A 17243-nucleotide genomic window follows, 5' to 3' on the forward strand; every position below is an offset into this window, starting at 1 on the left:
TTCATGACATAAATTCAGCAAATGGATTTAACTTCTATTATCAGTACCACAGATTTTAGTTGAGTTTTATGGCACCTATTAAGTAAGACAAACTTTTTCCCATGTGTGAGGCTTGGAGCTGCCACATGCAGGAGCGTTTCTGCTAAGCTAATCATTAATGGTAATAAAAGGGCTGGTTCTATCACCCCACAGTCACTTAAATCACAGTCAACCTGTCCATGAAGCTTGGGCCTGGACGAGCAGCAGTGATGACACAGGTAGCAGGCATGGATCAACAGGTCAGCAGACCAACATGGAGCAGGCAGATAGAGTTCACACTGGCCGGCATCGGTTGTGCTGTGGGTCTGGGTAACGTTTGGAGGTTCCCATACCTCTGCTACAGGAGTGGAGGAGGTAAGAAACCAAGCTGCAAACAGAACAATGTTGACAGGCTGATAGCTGGGGTGTGTTTCTTGCTAGCATGTCAATGGTCTGCAGATATGATGTGGGATAGTCTAACACAGTGGTCAGCACTGTTAAACAAAATACCTGTAGTTTTATCACTCAGTTATTTCTAGTATTTGTTTATTCTGGTGCCCCAGCCTGCAATAACTTTATGGGGTTCTTGATGTTTTCAGAACACACACCACTCCCGATGGCTGTACAATTGATAGGAAAATTGCAATAAAGATATATAACTGTATGGTAATTACCTCACGTGATTGTTATCCAAGATATAATGAAGGTAATGCAAGTGTAGGATGACTCATGAAAGTTAAAGTTTAAAGGATACCATAAACCCAGCACGAGCAAGGTCTTAACTTAAACAGCCAGCATTATGTGAGTGAGAGCTGACTCACCATTACTTTCTCTCAGGTGCCTTTCTGGTGCCATACCTGTTCATGCTTGTGGTGTTGGGGATCCCCCTGCTCTACATGGAGCTGACTGTGGGACAGTACACAAGGAGGGGTCCTGTTCATGCCCTGGCTACTGTTTGCCCTCTGTTAAAAGGTATTTAGCAGCCATGCTCACATTTAGTGAATGAATGTGGGCCCACACTAAAAAAAAAACAGACCCCCAAACTGAAAACATGCATGTTATTTATGTCTGACCTCAGGAGTGGGCATGGCTTCAGTGGCAATCTCCTTCATCATGTGCACCTACTACAACGTCATCATCACCTGGGCCCTGTATTATCTCTTCAGCTCCTTCCAGGCACCGCTGCCGTGGCAGAGCTGCAACAACACCTGGAACACACCAAACTGCACCAATCACGCCACAAACAGCAGCTACTCCTCCACAGCTAGCCAAGAGTTCTTCAAGTATGTTTTTGACACGTGGGAAAATCGGCACTGGTCCTGAAAATGTTCAAACTAGACGAGATAATGATTTGTTGACAGCGGCGTTACTAAATAACCAGAGGTTCACTGGAAGCTGGGCTGGTTGTACAAGTTTAACTCCAGCAGTTACATGAGACTTGCAACAAAAAAAAAAAAAAAAAAAAAAAAGGTTATTCAAACATTATCAGTCATTAGTGGGAAATCAGTCAAAGTAAAGGTCAGTGATAAGGAACTGAAAAAAAAACCCACAAAAATTTCTTGAAGTATGTGAAGTAAGACATGTTTAGCCTCTACGTCCAGACCATCAAATACAGCAACACCTGCAGTATTTGATGATAGTAAAGATGGATCTTTTACATTTTCTGTTTCATTGTGCTTATAGTTTAGTGTTACAACAGTAAAATGAAACCTCACATTTTCTGATGTATTGATTAACTTCTTTTACTCCTTCCTCCATTTTTATAGTGAATGCCAAGCATAGCAGCTGAGCAAGTGTCCCAGTGGGACACAGATTAAACTGGGCCGAGTTTCTGTACTGTCATTTTGGTAAAGTTACAGGTCAGAATAGATTTAAAAAACAGGCACATTGTATGACGAAATTTTCCTCTGTTTTTTGTCCAAAATACACTCAAACACAGTCTGAGGTTGAGACATATCCATGTATTCATGTCATGTAAATCATTGTTTCTGTTTGGATGCTAACATTTCCCAGGTGAGGTCATAATTAGAGATGTACATGATATTACAGGCTTACCAATATTATCAGCCTATATCCGCATTAAAATGTCATTTTGGAAATTATCTGCATCAATTTTAACTTTTTTAATGAGAACTTTTACACAACATGCACAAAATAAAAGGGATATCATGTGTAGTTTTGCTTGTTTGATGCAAATCACACCAAAAAATATTGATATCTGTTGATATCAGTATCGGAAATGAAGAGTTTGACAAATCGCTATATTGGATAATGGATTTTTTTTTTTTAAAAAGCCAACATTGAACATCCGTAGTCATAATATTGCTCCACTTGAAATGGGCTGATTCTAGTAGCTGAATACTCCCAGGGCCCGAATAAATAGTATTTCAATTCAACTCAGTTCAATTCAACTTTATTTATATAGCGGCAATGCCATCTCAAGACGCTTTACAGATAGAGAAAAAAACACAATTTAATAGGGAAATCTCTTATGAATTGGCCTAAACTGATATCTGTAAAATGCACTGAGATGACATTGTTGTGAACTGGCACTAAACAAATAAAGTTTGATGCCACTCTCAGGCAATAAAGAGCCTAAGAATATGAGAAACTACATATTGATAAGTTCCCAAAATATTATTCCAATTACTAAGCGGAGGGATGGAGAATCGGCTCATTGTGGTTCTGATGCTGTTTTCAGTGCATTGCATTAGAACAAGGAAGGTTCCTAACATTACATTACATTGGAAGTCTTAGAGCATTTTGTTGATTTTTGAAGGTATAAGATGCTTGACCAGACAAGCGGAGTAGAGGAAGCGGGAGCACTGCGGTGGGAGCTTTTCCTTATCCTCGTGCTGGGTTGGATAATCATTTACTTTTGCATCTTTAAGGGTGTGAAATCAACAGGCAAAGTATGTTTCTTCTTTTTTATAAAAGTGAGGGGAATTCATATGAGGTGTTGAAGAAGGAATAAACCAGCTGATGGGGAATGTGAACATTTTCTAAATGTGCACAGGTGGTGTACTTCACTGCACTCTTCCCATATGTTATTCTGATTGCACTGCTGATCAATAACGTGCAGCTTCCTGGTGCAGTAGAGGGGATAACCTTCTTCATCGTGCCAGAATGGGACAAGCTCCTCTCAGTTGAGGTAGGACAGAAATAACTCCTAATTATCTTAACTGGTTTGGAGAGGAAGTGCTGAAAGAAGGTCAAGCATGGGGACTGATGATTGTTTTGCAGGTGTGGGTAAATGCGGCGGCTCAAATCTTCAACTCCATCGGGATCGGGTTCGGCTCTCTGCTGGCCATGTCGAGCTACAACTCCTTCAACAACAACGTTCTGAAGTAATTAGTCACATATCTCAGTTGATTTAGTCTCCTTATTTTGCAGTAATGGTAACTTCTAGTGTGGTTGTGGTGATCTAAAGAACACCGTCTCTCCCCACAGGGACACACTTACCATATCAATTATCAACTCCCTCACCAGCATCCTGGCAGGATTTGTTATTTTCTCTGCCTTTGGATACATGTCTTATCTGCAGGGCATTCCCATCAGCCAACTGGCTGTGGATGGTAAGAAAGCAAAATAAGTGATAATTACATAGGTTGTGATATTTTCTTAAATTCTAGAGCAGTTGAAATAGTCTGTCTGACCTGTGTGGAGTTATATCATCAGACTAATGTTGTAAATGTTTGACAGACAAGTGACAAGATGAGGAATCATTATATTACATTGTTTTAAAGTGGGTCAAATTAAGGGTGATCATTGACGTTTCAGCCTTAGTATTTGTGTGTCCATTTAGGTCCAGGATTGGTTTTTATTGTTTACCCACAAGCCTTTGCGAACATGCCAGTGGCTCAGCTTTGGGCCGTAATGTTCTTCTTCATGCTGCTTTGCCTCGGGCTGGACAGTGAGGTAGTAAACGGAAATTTAAAAAAATCACACGCAGGCGGAAAAAAAAAAAAAAAAAGTAAATCATTTCTTACATTTACAAAGAGCTGCAGTATGACCCAGAGGTTCTTTCTTTTCCTTCCAGTTTGCAATGGTTGAAGTGATGGTGACCAGCTTCATGGATGAATTCTATCAAAAGATAATGAATATTTTCAAGCTGAAAGAACTTTTTGTTCTGGCAGTTTGTGGCATAGCCCTGCTGTTGGGCATCCCTTGTGTAATGCAGGTAGAGGCTGTGACTTTCAGGATAAACTTTAACCGAATAATGGACAAACTTTGCCCCTGACGTGTGTGTCCCTTTACAGGTGGGAATCTATGTGTTCCAGCTGATGGACCATTACACTGCCATAGTGTCCATCATGTTTCTGGCATTCTTCGAGATTATTGCCACCTGTTGGATTTATGGTGAGGCAAACATGTTGACCTCATTGACAACTAACATTATAGGTGCACATTTTAGGGCTCTGACATGCTTTCCTTGTGCAGGTGTGACGCGACTTTCTGCCAACCTGAAAGAGATGACTGGCAGGGGAGCAAACATCTTCTTCAGAGTGTGCTGGTTAATTGTTGATCCGGTCCTCATCACTGTAAGTCATCTGAATTTTCCCAAGAAACAACAACTAAAAAAAGAAGAAAATCTATCCAGCAGTGTCACAACCTCACTTTGAATGTTTCTTCATGTTTCCAGGTCATCCTGATTTTCTCAGTCATCCAGTTCAAACCAGCCCGCTATGAGAATTACGTCTTCCCCGACTGGGCTCAGGGGTTGGGCTGGGTCATCGCATTGGCCTCCATAATTTGGATACCTTTAGGTGCCATTCACACGCTGTGGGTGCTGCCTGGCTCATTGATGCAGGTGATGCATAGCTGACATGTGAAGACAGAAGTTCATGTCAAATGTAGCTGTGTGGTAATGTTGTGGATGTATCTACTCTTCCCTAACAGAAACTGAAGCTGTCCATCACTCCATACGCACTGAATGAAAAGCCAAAGCTGCCATATTACGAGAGGGGAGGGACAGATGGATCGTCCGGCATCGCTGTCATCAGCTCAAACATGGGTCAACCTGAAAAACCTCCTCCTGAGACAAAGTTCTGATACTGAAGTGTTTTGCACAAGTTGTCACTCAGTGGCAAATTACTGTTAAACTCAGGTTCAATCAGGTTAATTTTAAATGTTGATCGAATGCACACTTCTGCTCAGAAAATTAAACAGAAGTATGTTACAACGATTACTTACGCCGATTGTAAAAATAGCACCGTATCTGCCATGCAGATAACTTAAAATGACTTTTTTGTGAGTGAGTGGATTTGATTTTTGAGATTTTCCTGCTTTCTTGATGCACATGTTTAAGAAAGACAAGAGTTTGGAATTGGTTCTTGATGTCTTGCCTTTACACATTTTCTTCCTTCGTGTGGGGACATTATATCCCCAAGAGTGCCATCTGTTGGTAGCATCTGTTTAACACCTTGGATCAGGCCGTTTACTTCTATGTGACACAGCATGTTTTTAAGTAAATAATGTAATGCTATTATAGACAACCTGACTTCTTATGTTTTTGACCCATCTATATCAATGCTGACTCATTTTCTAGGTCAAACATAACAAAGCACCACTAATAAAACTAGTAATTATTAGCAGGAAACAGATGAGTACACGAGTAACTGAATGTCATGTAAGGTTTAATAAAAACATGACAAAGTCCACAGTTTGTGTGTTGTTTCTATCGGTATATAAGTCGATCCAAAAAAGGCTGGTATACACAGCACAAAGCATAAGTAACGTCTGGGGAAACATTTATTTTTTTCATTAAAAGAGAAAATTACAACAGAAGCGGTACATGTTTCAGGGTATGCGTGTGCACTGTGTTAGTTTTCCTCCCCTAGTTAAGCGTTTCCTTCTGGTAACTCCTCACAAATGAATCCAAAGTGCAGAACAGCTGACGTTACACAGGCAAAAAGAAAAAAAGGTGGACTGTAGAAACCCCACATGCTTAACACGCATGGGCGTGTCTCTTAAAGCTTTCCCTGACCCCTCAAGAAGGTTTTACACATCCAAAAATAAGGGTTAACTGGACATGTTTGTAAAATTATACAGTGAATAAAGGGTTACCATGGACAAACTGTTACATATGGTGAGTATGACATAGTATTGTCTAAGATTACTTCATATGAGACCACAGCTATCTGTAATTTAAAGTTAAAATATTTATTAAAAATAAAAAAAAAAGTCCTTATAAACAGCAATTATTCAATCAAATTTTAAAAAGATATGTTGTGTAACCTAGAAAAACAAAAAATAAAATGTGCAATCATTGACGTACTCTTCCCTCTGAAGTGAAAGCCATGCAGCTGACCACACAGCACAGCAGCAACGCTCTTTATTTGTTCCAACTGCAGTTTAAAGTCGAGCTCATGTAAGGATGGAGCCCAACCCTCCACAGGATTGCTGCATTCAGTAGTATTTTTGTAGTGGTTTCAAGAGTCCACGCCTGTCTTTTTTTTCTTGCACAGCCTCTTCAAGGCTCCAATTCTCCTTGGTCTTGCCCCTGCAGACCCAACACAACTGTAGATTTGTTTTAACCCCCCTCCCAACCCACATGCCCAGCAGAGGTCGCTAAGGAGTCACCATAGCTGCTGTCTTCCTGCAGTTTCCAGTTACTGCTATGATACCTGCTCTACCGGCCTCATCTGCACGTCTCCAATCTGATAAGGAAAAACAAAACAAAGAAAAAGGCTTACTTATTTAGAACTCAACCACTCAGATGCACACGAAAAGATCAAACTGGAGATAAGACAGATATACCTGCACGTGAGGAGGAGCGCCGAGGACAAATGTCACTGCACTGGCTACGTCCTCTGCTTTCAAACACTGAAAAATGGAGAAAAGTTAGTGCTGGAGCAGAGCTTCACCATATGTAATATGCTTTTTAGGATTCTATGAAATGCAAAGCCTTACTTTCATACTCTCATACACTGCAGCTGCTTTCTCTGGATTGCTGTTGTGGTGCCGGAAGGCAAACTCAGTCTCCACTATTCCAGGTGATATGCACTGCAGGGACAGGCAATCCATGAGGCATTTCCTGCTCAGCATTCACTTAATACTCCTCCTGCACTCCTTCTGTGAGAACTGCTTGGACCGGGTAAAAGTTCTGTGCACGTGACCCTGTTTGCTACCAAAAGAGCAGACCTCTGTGCTATCAAGGTGGCTGCATACTCACTGTGGCTCTGATGAGAGTTTTTGCTTCCCGAAGCTCTTGCCGTATCCCCTCAGTCAGTGCAGTCACAGCATATTTAGTGGCACAGTAGAAATGCTCATCAGCACTTGGCACTACTCGATGCCCACCCATACTGTACAAGGCAGCAGGACAGACAAGACGTGAGAAATTATGTCACAAATCAGTCCCTCCACTTTACGTTTACATTTCTAATAAATCAAGCTCATTTGAAGTGTTGAATACCAGATATATAGAACCTAAAAGCAACCGAAACGCTGATTAAAAAGGACTCGAGTGAGCTTAATAAGTATATCTCATATTATATATATGAATATATATATATATATATATATATATATATATATATGAATATGAGAGAGAGAGAGAGAGAGAGAGAGAGAGTTTTATAAGTTTTGCTACTTACAATATATGCTAGGTGGGATTTAAAATTGACTTTACTTCATACCTGGCGTATTAAAAGTGCCTCGAATATGCAGCACATTTGTTCAGCATGCTTGTTTGGCTTACCTATTAATATTGATGATGTGGCCGTCGTCCACATTCCTCTCCTTCATTGATTTGTAGGCCTCACGGGTGCAGATAGACAAGGCTAAGACATTCACCTGCAGGGGAAGAAAAAAATTTCTCTTACAACTCATGCATTACATACATTGTACAACACAAGCATCATTTTGTACTGTTTGCCATTAAGATTTACACACAAGTTGCTGCCAAATCCCATAAAGGTTCCTTGTAATGAAACGGTGTGTGTTCAGTTGGCTGATGTTCAGTGGGTCAGTGAGTTAAACCATCCAAACCTGCTGTTCCTGTCCAGATTGTGGCCTCTAAGCTTCTCTCACTGACAGACAGCAGGTTAACTGCAGCATGGCAGCAAGATAGGGGGAGGTGACCAAACAAGGTCAGTGTACAGATTAAACACAGGCTAAAAATACACCGCTGTACACATTCATGTGGGCTGCCATGACAACAGATGGGTGAGCGTTACAAATGCTGGACCCCGGAGACGGAGACTTTAGAACCAGGGGGTCTTCATTGGTCAAGAACTCAATGAATCAAAATGTTAAGTCCCGACAAGAGAAAGAGGGCTGGCTTTCATTAGGTGGCTTCTGCTGTGCCAGAGCTTCTCCTGAGAGCAAAAGAGGCTGCCCTGTGTTGGGAGGGAAGCAGCGCAAGTGTGTGCAGAACCACACATCCCCACATCTCTGCTTCAACTCTCATTTCTCAAACAACACAAGCTCTACAAACAAAAGACTTCCATTCACACTGAGCCAGATTTCAGCTCCACCCCATTGCTGTTCTGTTGGAGAAAAAGCAGCTAGGAAATTAATATAACATGAGGGCTAGCTTTGAAAAAAAAAAAAAAAAAAAAAACTTAATAAAAGAAGTTATGTCTTTTAAGGACACTAAGCTTATGGATTTGTAATTTTATGACAGGGTTCACTGACGTCAATCATGTTCCTCCAGCCCTCCGTCTTTCCGCTGAGCAAGGGTTCATTGTGAGCCAGTCCAGCGTTGTTGATGCATACATCCACGCCCTTGTGCAGCGTCTTGATGGCTGAGAACATGGACAGGATCTCCTCCTCGTTGGACAAATCACACTTATAAGGGATCAGTGTACCGCTGTAGCCTGCACTCTGACATTCAGCTGCCAGCTTCTGAAAAACAAAAACAATAACAAAGTTTTATTATTTTTGTTATGGACACATTATATGCATATAACATGTTATGAGCATCAAACACTACAAGAGGACATAAGTTGATCTAGAAGAGTGAGAAAAAGTTTGGACAAAAGTATAGGAATCATTAAGTTTCATATATTGAAAACATCCTAAGAGAAAAAAAGCGACTAGGTAGCCAAAAACTCAATATCCCATTAGCTGAGAGCAAAAGGTAACTTGTCAGTACCAGTACAAGCACCCTGATGAATATTCCTTTTTTCCTTATTTTATTAAACATATTAACCCAGAGGTACCCTCTGATTACAGATATGACCATCAGCTCGTATTGGATCAGTCTGAAAATCTACTTTTAAAACTGAAGCCCATCAGACAAGATGAAAGAAGCTACACTGCTAATATTCGCCGCTGAGCTTTCTACAAGTCAAGCAGGCTTCACTGCAACCAGGTCAGCTGGCTGTCCATCACTGTGGGATGGGATGTAGACCGATGACGATTCCCCTGCAAGTCACAGCTGCTTCAGTCACCTGATGTCCCACACTGTGAGCCAGTGAGACAGGAGGCAGCGTGGGAGATGGAGGCGGGGCTGCTGACACACAGAGATGATGCAAGGTACTCAGACACTCTGGCTGTGCGAGAATTTATCCCACCAAAAGGATTAAAATGAGAAAAAAAATTGACAAAGATGGTAGATGGTATTACTGAACAGTCCCAGAATGGTTACAACAGGGTTTGATTCAGTGATCTAACGCTGTGGTTTACCATCTTTTTAATGTGACGTGACACCAGCTGCCCGTCATGCTCGAATGTGCACTTCTGACTGTCCTTCTATACATTTACATTACTGATGCTTCAAGTTTAGCTCGATTAGATTAACTGCAACTCTCTTGCTAAAACCAGTAAAGATAGAGATTAAATTTTTTACGTAACTCTAAACTAAATATTTCAGCTGCTAACTGTTTATCATACTATTTTTTCCCACTGATATGTTGCCTTTAACTCAATCTAAGAATGCATAGCTGTATTCTGATAATTTGACCTACAGGAGCGTATGCCCATTGTTTTGGAGCTGGGAGTAAATTTATTTATTAATATCTTTTTTTTTTAATTTTTTTTTTAAAAGAGCTAACATATAGTAAAATTTAAATGGACAATATTATCAAGTGCTCTGCGTCTGTTAGTTTTTACATGGACCATATAGACCAGGGGTCTGCAAGCTGCAGCTCTTGAGCAGCAAATACCTCTTTGGACCTTCCACAATGGCTCTTGATAACACAAATGTGAGACCGATATAATAGCCAATGTAAGTTGTACCAGCTTTTTCATGGTATAATTGCACTGATTTTCCATAATAAAATAATACTAAGATATATTTTCTTGCAATAAGGCTAGAAATTATCTTTTGTTTTTTAACCATAATCTTCCAAACATATTTACATTTCATAGAGGAAAAGGCATATACATCCTTTTTGCTAGTTGTACATGTTATCTTTATTTTAAAACCTAAAATAGAAACAAAATTAGGTTTCTTTATTTTTTCCTTCTTCCCTTAGTGCAGGGGTGTCAAACTGCAGTCCTGGAGGGCCTGCAGGTTTTTGTTGTCTCTGTGCTCCAACACACACCTGACCGACACTCAAACAGGTTGACAAGAAGCTGCTGGATCCATTGATTTGAATCAGCTGTGTTGGTGGAGGGAAACAACAAAAACCTGCCGGATTCTGGCCCTCGAGGACTGGATTCTGACACTCCTGCCTTAGTGGGTTCAAGTTACTCCTTTGCAAAAGTTGAGGTTATTTAATTGATTAAAACCAACTGGTGACAGTTAATTTACAGAAAATCAGCATCAATCCTATTAAAAATTACTTGGCAGTTAGTGCTCTTCCTCGACAACTTGTAACTAGAAGCACTCAGAGAAACAAGCCTCTGTAATTTATTTTTGCCAATGATTGTGGACATTTTTGAGTTAAAGTGTGCTTTGTACAAACTGAGTAAGAATTAAGTTTTGCAGAGTTATTTAGTTTTGCTTTTCACAGACATATCAAATCATAATGGGCAATCTCAGATCTAAACAGTCGTCAGTAATAGTTACAGTCAGTCCTGCATGGGGAAAGCGACAGGAAAGATTTATGTCCAGGTAAGTAATTCAGTACCATCATGCAGCAATGCAAATCTAAACCCTGGCAGAGAATCAAACTTTAATCCCAACACAGATGCTAGAAGTTGGTTTTAACATATTTAAAATTCACAATTATCACATAAATGTGCTTATCTAATGATAAAAGTAAGTGAAATGTCAAAACCATATTAGCCAATAAAACTATAACCATACATTTTAAAACTAGCGCGGAACCTTGCTTCATAGGCCGAGGCGGAGTGTGTTTTTAAGATAGGAAGCAAATATCTTCATGACCTCAACTTAATGTTGCAACTAATCCCTTAAAATGCTTCACAGGTCCATCTCAATGTACAACTCCTTATATAAGCATATAAAATGATGAATGCAAAATAAATAAAAGTTGGCAATTATCACGTTAAATGTTACATGTGACAATGACATTATAAATTATACAATGACAAATTATGAAAGATTTTTTTTCCTTTTTAAAGTAAACATATTGGTGCTTCTACCCAATCTAACACTTAGCATGTGTAGATTTCGCTGTTCTTCCTCTAAGCTGTTTAACTCGGATTATCCTTAGAGAAAGCGTTATCCTCACAAAGCTGTCAAAAGGCTAAAACCCTGAAAATACTCCTGCAAAAAAACCCCACAACAATCTATCTCTTATTGTGTAGATAAATGCCATTAGCAAGTGGTGCACCTATCTGTAATGTGAACCAGTGATTACTGGTGTGTTCTGATTTGCCATTTAACCAGAGCTCTTTATTTTGCACTATTCTGAATCCCTGTTGGGACAGGAGCTGAGGCAGGACTGAGCCGGCTGGAAACCTGGTGGAGAGGCTCCTGTTTTATTCAGCAAGGAGGTCAATGTGAAGGGGAAGTCAGGCCAGTCTTTTGTCGGGAGAGAAGGAATTGGTTGAGCTTGAAGTGGAAGCTGCAGAGCAAACAGGCTGTGATCTTGGTCCAACGACAGGAAGTCTCAGGCTGTGAATCTGTGTGTGCGCGCATGTGGGAGTGTTCTGGCACCAGCTGCAATGCTGTGGTCAGTACCAGCCTTCATATGGGCCACACCCACAGCAAAAGCACAAGCAGCGAGGCTTGAATATATAACATTAACAGAGGTGGCAAGTATGTGGTATAGTCATCACAAACCAAACTGAAAGTGGGTGTCTTTGTGTTTTATAATGCTTAAAAATCAGACTTTTTTTTAAAGAGTGACTTAGACCATTAAACAGAAGAATTTAATAGACAAATAATGTTATACAACATCATAAACTCAACATCTTACAGTAATGTGTGTACTACACACATGTGAACATGCTCCCATAATGGCATTTATGTCCTGAAAACCCTGCAGGGGGCAGTTATATAAGCTCTATAAGGCAAACAACACCATTGTCCCACACTGTGTTTATAAATCATTAACATGGCTGAGTGGGACTGGTGTAAATGGACAGGCAAATAAACCCAAATGAGAAATAGAAAGAGATAAAAATAAAAATGCCAAAGTGCTGAAGACAGGGAGGTTTAAGTGATGAGACCAATCAATAGCACTGGCAACAGCCGCAAGTGGAGAAAGCTGGGAAATTAGATTTGTCTCTGCAGTCCACTCACACAAAAGGATTGCGTTATAAGACAATGTGCCTCATCTTAGTCTTTGTAAAGTCTGATAGGTGACAACAAAGTAATGCAGCCATATAGTAATTTAGCTTATAATCCTTCCCTCTTCACCCCGTCTGCTTCCTGAAACACCTGCGACACACAAAATAATTTTGCCTGTCATAACGCATTTTCATCCTCATTACTAAGACTGCTGTCCAGTGATCACAAAAAAATGTGCAGGAGGGAAGACAAGCGGGAGGGAGGGTTGGCAGCCAGGAAGTGAAACAGAAGGAGAGAAAGAGAAAAGGCAGAATAAAGCCCACTGCCATTAAATCAGCTTATTAAAGCTTGTTTAGTTCTCAGTTTGCTTTATAGAAAGTAAACAGCAGCAACTCCAAATCATTCCCAAAAAAGTAAAATATTCATCATTCATTTGGTCAAATTATCAGTAAATATAACTATATCAATTCATTATCCATCTCAACAACAATTTTGCAATGCAAAAAGAGGCTCTTATCAAATTTAGCCTGACAAAATGACACAAGCAGAGGGGTCAAAGGTGACTGCCAGCTGTATAATAGGATTGCAGCGAGGTAGATGTGTGATTATCTCTTGTTCAAACTGAAACGCTGCCTCTAAAAGGTCTAAAGGTTGAACTGGGTGGTTTTATAGTACCCCCTTAAAGACAATCTAATCAGGAGAAGGTGATAAGGGGAATAATAACACCATTTGTTAGTAACTACATTGAGAGACTGGGGAGTTCCGAGCAATGAATGGAGCATTGTAAAAAGCCTCAAAGAACTTAGAGATAATGTTATTTAACATTACATATGAGCATAAATAACCTTAAACATGGTGAACAGCAAATGGAGAGCAGATAAAATAAGGTAATTACAAGTACATGATTGCTGAGGTTTGTATAAGTTTAACATCCAAATACAAAAGAAGGATTCGTAGAAGAATGTTGTGTAACATACTGGTTAAACCTGTGTTACTGGATTTAGCTTTTACTGTCACAGTGATCAAACCAGGTAAAGGTATGTTCCAAGGGTAAAACTTTGCTCAGCTAATAGTAGCTCATAACTGAGAAGTGTTTATTTGTGAATTTACACTGATTTTATATGATTTATAGCAATAAAAAAGCTGAAACATTCCTTCCCATTACCAGCATTACAGCACCACTGCATACGATGTCCTTCTTTTTCTTGCCATTGTTAAGACAACTTTGCTTGTCTTGATACCAGTTATGATCCACAACACTGCGACGGCTGAATTAATGGTGAATTAAACCCAGAGAGAGGAATAAAAACAGACAAAGGAGAGCTTCTGGAGACAGTCTTGGTCAGCCAGAACCAGGTCTATTTAGCATGTAAGCTTCAAGAAAATCTACGTTTCCAAGGTCAGGCAAACACTCAGTAACAAATCTAATTTGGCTGTTGTGGAAGCAAAAAAAAAAATCAAGTCTGCATTCATTCATCTGTCTGGAAATGCTGAACTAGATCAACTCATGCTGTCTCTACATGTGTTATAGGTTAATAAATATGTCTCACACTTCAGTGCTCACTTTTCTCTCCCAGCCATAAGTAAATATTCAGCTTCGAGTACTGACCTGCTGAACTTCGCATTCACATACTTATCTTCCTCGTACATCCCTACGCCTCATACAGACAGACAAGCAACCTCACACAGTTCACACTCTAGAGCAGAAGGTTCCAGTATTTCTTAAACAGGACCAGACAGGACAGGAAATACTCCACTTGTTACTGCAGGAGGCTTGCAGAGGGGATGTCAAAATTGGTGAATCTTAAATCTGGGAATATGAAAAGCACAGAGAGGACAGCACAGGGATGGTGCAGGTGGAATGCCTCATGGGGGGGGTGTCACTGAGCCGTCTAACTCACTAACTCAATGAAATATTTAATAACTACATGGAGTGCCAAGTTATCCGCAACATTATGTAGCTACAGCAAAAACAAGCAGTAAAAACAACCTTCTTTATGCAGTCTGGACAGCTACTCTGAGGATTCCTATGTGAGGAAATGCTGTGTTTTAATTGCTGGTGCAAATGTGGCTTCTCTGGAGGGTTGCATCCATGGAAACACAACGGATTTTTATCCAATATATAGTAGGTATATGTTCCGTCAGCTCAAAACGCAAGTGGAATATGGGCAGTCAGGGGAAAAGCTTTCTGCATGGGTTAGACTTGTAAGCTGAGGATACTCCTATGTGCTTTGATGAGCTCAGAATAAATGTGAAAAAAAATTAAAATAAAAATCTAAACAAAAAGAGCTGAAGCTGATAACTAGTGACACATCAAAAAGCACAGTGTCAGAGCATAATGACCAGATGATAAATGAATGGTGTATTTAATGTGTTGCAAAAAGAATTAAATAATAAAATGGGGCTTTAAAAGAAAAAAGCTTTAAAGTGAAGCACCTGTCCTACTTCAGTCCCTTTCTGATAAGAAAGCTGTTCACTGTGACAAAACAAGACAGGCTGTTCAGACACCACCCACGGGTGGTGTCTGACACAGGGTCCCTCTGTCTGTCTGAAAATCTCAACATGGCTTTTATTGTGCCACCTCAGAATTCAAAGCATGACTGAGCATTTTTACCTACTTCAGTACGAGCACAAACCCAAGCCTGATCAGCTGAGGACCGAAATTAAGTTTCAGGCTCACCTGCCAAGAGCTTTGAGTCTTAAATCAAGATTAACTCACACAAATATAAGATACTCAGGCAGGCTAAACATGAACTGTATTAAAAAAAAAAAAAAAAAGACCTGCAAGGTATACAATAGGGGTGGGTAAATCGAATCGAAAAATCGGAAATCGGGATTTTTTTCCTCACAATTTTTAAATTGATTTTTTGTTTTAAAAAAATCAATTTTTTAAAATAAATAAAATTAATCCACTATAAACTTTTTGTCATTTTCATTGGTTTTATTGATCTTTTCACTTGTCTTCTTGGGCATTATAGCAGCAGAATGATGATCTGGCTACTGTGTTGTTTTTTCCTAACTGAAATCAAGAAAGATTATTAGCAAAACAAAGTTTTATAAATAAATAAATAAATAAAAAAAAAAAAAATGTTTTTAATCTACACAAATCATTAATATTGAAGAATTTTGAGAATCGCAATTTAAATCAAATTGGCACCCGAAAAAATCGGAATCGAATCGGGACAAGAGCATATCGTCACAGCCCTAGTATACAAGCTATTTTTTGCAAAGTCTCATCATAGACAAAATCCAACAAAGCCATAACAGAGTAATGTTTTTACATGTTATCTCCAAAGTGAAATGATAGTGCAGATAGAAACATACATAATCTGTCTTTTTATATCCTTATCCCAGATTGTTTTCTTTTATGGGTGAGGTCAAGAGTTTGGCTAAAATGATCTTATTTGGGAATCCTTTATGCAGAATCTCCTCATCTCTTTGTTACAAACCGTCCACAGATTTGTCTGGCACCAAGAAGCTTCATGCTAAATATATCTGATCCAAAACTGCAGCAAACAAGGCCTTGAATTTTGACATGTTGCTCTTTTTCTTATAGTTTCATGCCAGTTACCTAAAATACTGAGCAAATTAATTCGTTTGCATCTGGCTTAGGTTAAAACAAATGTGTCTCCTTGCTCAAAGGATGTGTGAACAAAAGGCAGCCCGCTACCACAGCAATGCAAGCTACTCTTTCCATTCTAGCGTATGACCACTACATTTGATTATGTGACAGACCCAACCCCACATCAGGCTGCACCTCACCCAGACACAAGTGCCATGGTCTCGTTGATGTCATCCATGCTACCCATGCCTGCTTAAAAGCTGGCTCAGTGACATTCTCATTTGCATGTGAATGTTTTTGAATCAATAAAAAAAATTTAACTAGATTTGATCTCAGTTAAAACAAACAACCAACAATCACATTAAAAGATAAATCATTGTAGAGGAGGCAAGAATGTGACTGATTTTACATATACTGTAAAATAAAAAGAGTTTTTTGAGCATACCATGTTCATATTCCCATAAATTAATTTAGGAGAGAAATAAAATGGGATGGACAAGCAAACACATACATATGGGTTTGTGGGCCAGAATGACTTAAGAGGTCTAAGAAAGGCTTTAAATCCATCTAATGCGGTTGACTACAGACCATTCTTTTTCACAAAAACTTCTTCATTTGCTCGTAAATGTTTTGAGAGAGTAAATAAAAGAGAAGCTGAGTTTCTGCTACTTCGCTGTGGTGTCTCCATTCCTGCACACAACCCATGGCGACCACACATCTCCTTCCAACTGCCCCCCCCCCCCCCCCACGACGGCCTACTCTGAATCCTCAGTGACAGCAGAACAATACTGCTGCTGCTACTTTCCACCATACTTTCTCAGAATTTTGTTTACACAGAAAACAGGTGCCACTGATGGCGGAATCCACTTGTATTTCTCTTCACTGCGTTACTTGCTTGACAACCGGGAAAATAGTGCTGCTTTAAATACTTTTAATGGCAGTGCTGGCTTTGGCTCAAAACTCTCACAAACATACTCAAAGGTGTTGCAGAAATTATGCACTTTAAGCAATAAGGGACATAAACTTTTCAAACTTTAAAATTTGTGTTTAGTTATCTGAAACTAAACTTTGGTA

At 39.6% G+C, this 17243-nt stretch overlaps 2 protein-coding genes across 2 annotated transcripts in view; one reads left to right on the forward strand and one right to left on the reverse strand.

The window, feature by feature from the left end:
- Positions 1 to 266: 266 nt before the first annotated feature.
- On the forward strand, positions 267 to 5070 carry LOC306761327 (sodium- and chloride-dependent GABA transporter ine; the record flags this gene model as incomplete). The annotated part of the gene is made up of 13 exons (XM_079247452.1): positions 267 to 393; positions 856 to 990; positions 1097 to 1301; positions 2798 to 2930; positions 3035 to 3169; positions 3262 to 3365; positions 3469 to 3593; positions 3824 to 3936; positions 4058 to 4189; positions 4278 to 4377; positions 4459 to 4559; positions 4661 to 4828; positions 4918 to 5070. The coding sequence occupies 13 exons, from the start codon at positions 267 to 269 to the stop codon at positions 5068 to 5070; spliced, it is 1731 nt and encodes a 576-aa protein (XP_079103578.1).
- A 756-nt stretch (positions 5071 to 5826) lies between these two features.
- Positions 5827 to 17243, reverse strand: part of dhrs11a (dehydrogenase/reductase 11a) — a 15605-nt gene continuing 4188 nt past the window's right edge. Inside the window, exons 2-7 of the mRNA XM_079247603.1 lie at positions 8656 to 8865; positions 7718 to 7812; positions 7193 to 7322; positions 6931 to 7023; positions 6778 to 6843; positions 5827 to 6677 (exon numbers count right to left, since the gene is read on the reverse strand). Of these exons, the coding sequence (XP_079103729.1) occupies positions 6636 to 6677; positions 6778 to 6843; positions 6931 to 7023; positions 7193 to 7322; positions 7718 to 7812; positions 8656 to 8865 (636 nt within the window). The 3' untranslated portion in view covers positions 5827 to 6635. The remainder of the gene's footprint in view (positions 6678 to 6777; positions 6844 to 6930; positions 7024 to 7192; positions 7323 to 7717; positions 7813 to 8655; positions 8866 to 17243) is intronic.

Source organism: Telmatherina bonti, assembly GCF_933228915.1.
Source record: "Telmatherina bonti genome assembly, chromosome: 10".
In the NCBI taxonomy this organism is placed as follows: domain Eukaryota; kingdom Metazoa; phylum Chordata; class Actinopteri; order Atheriniformes; family Telmatherinidae; genus Telmatherina; species Telmatherina bonti.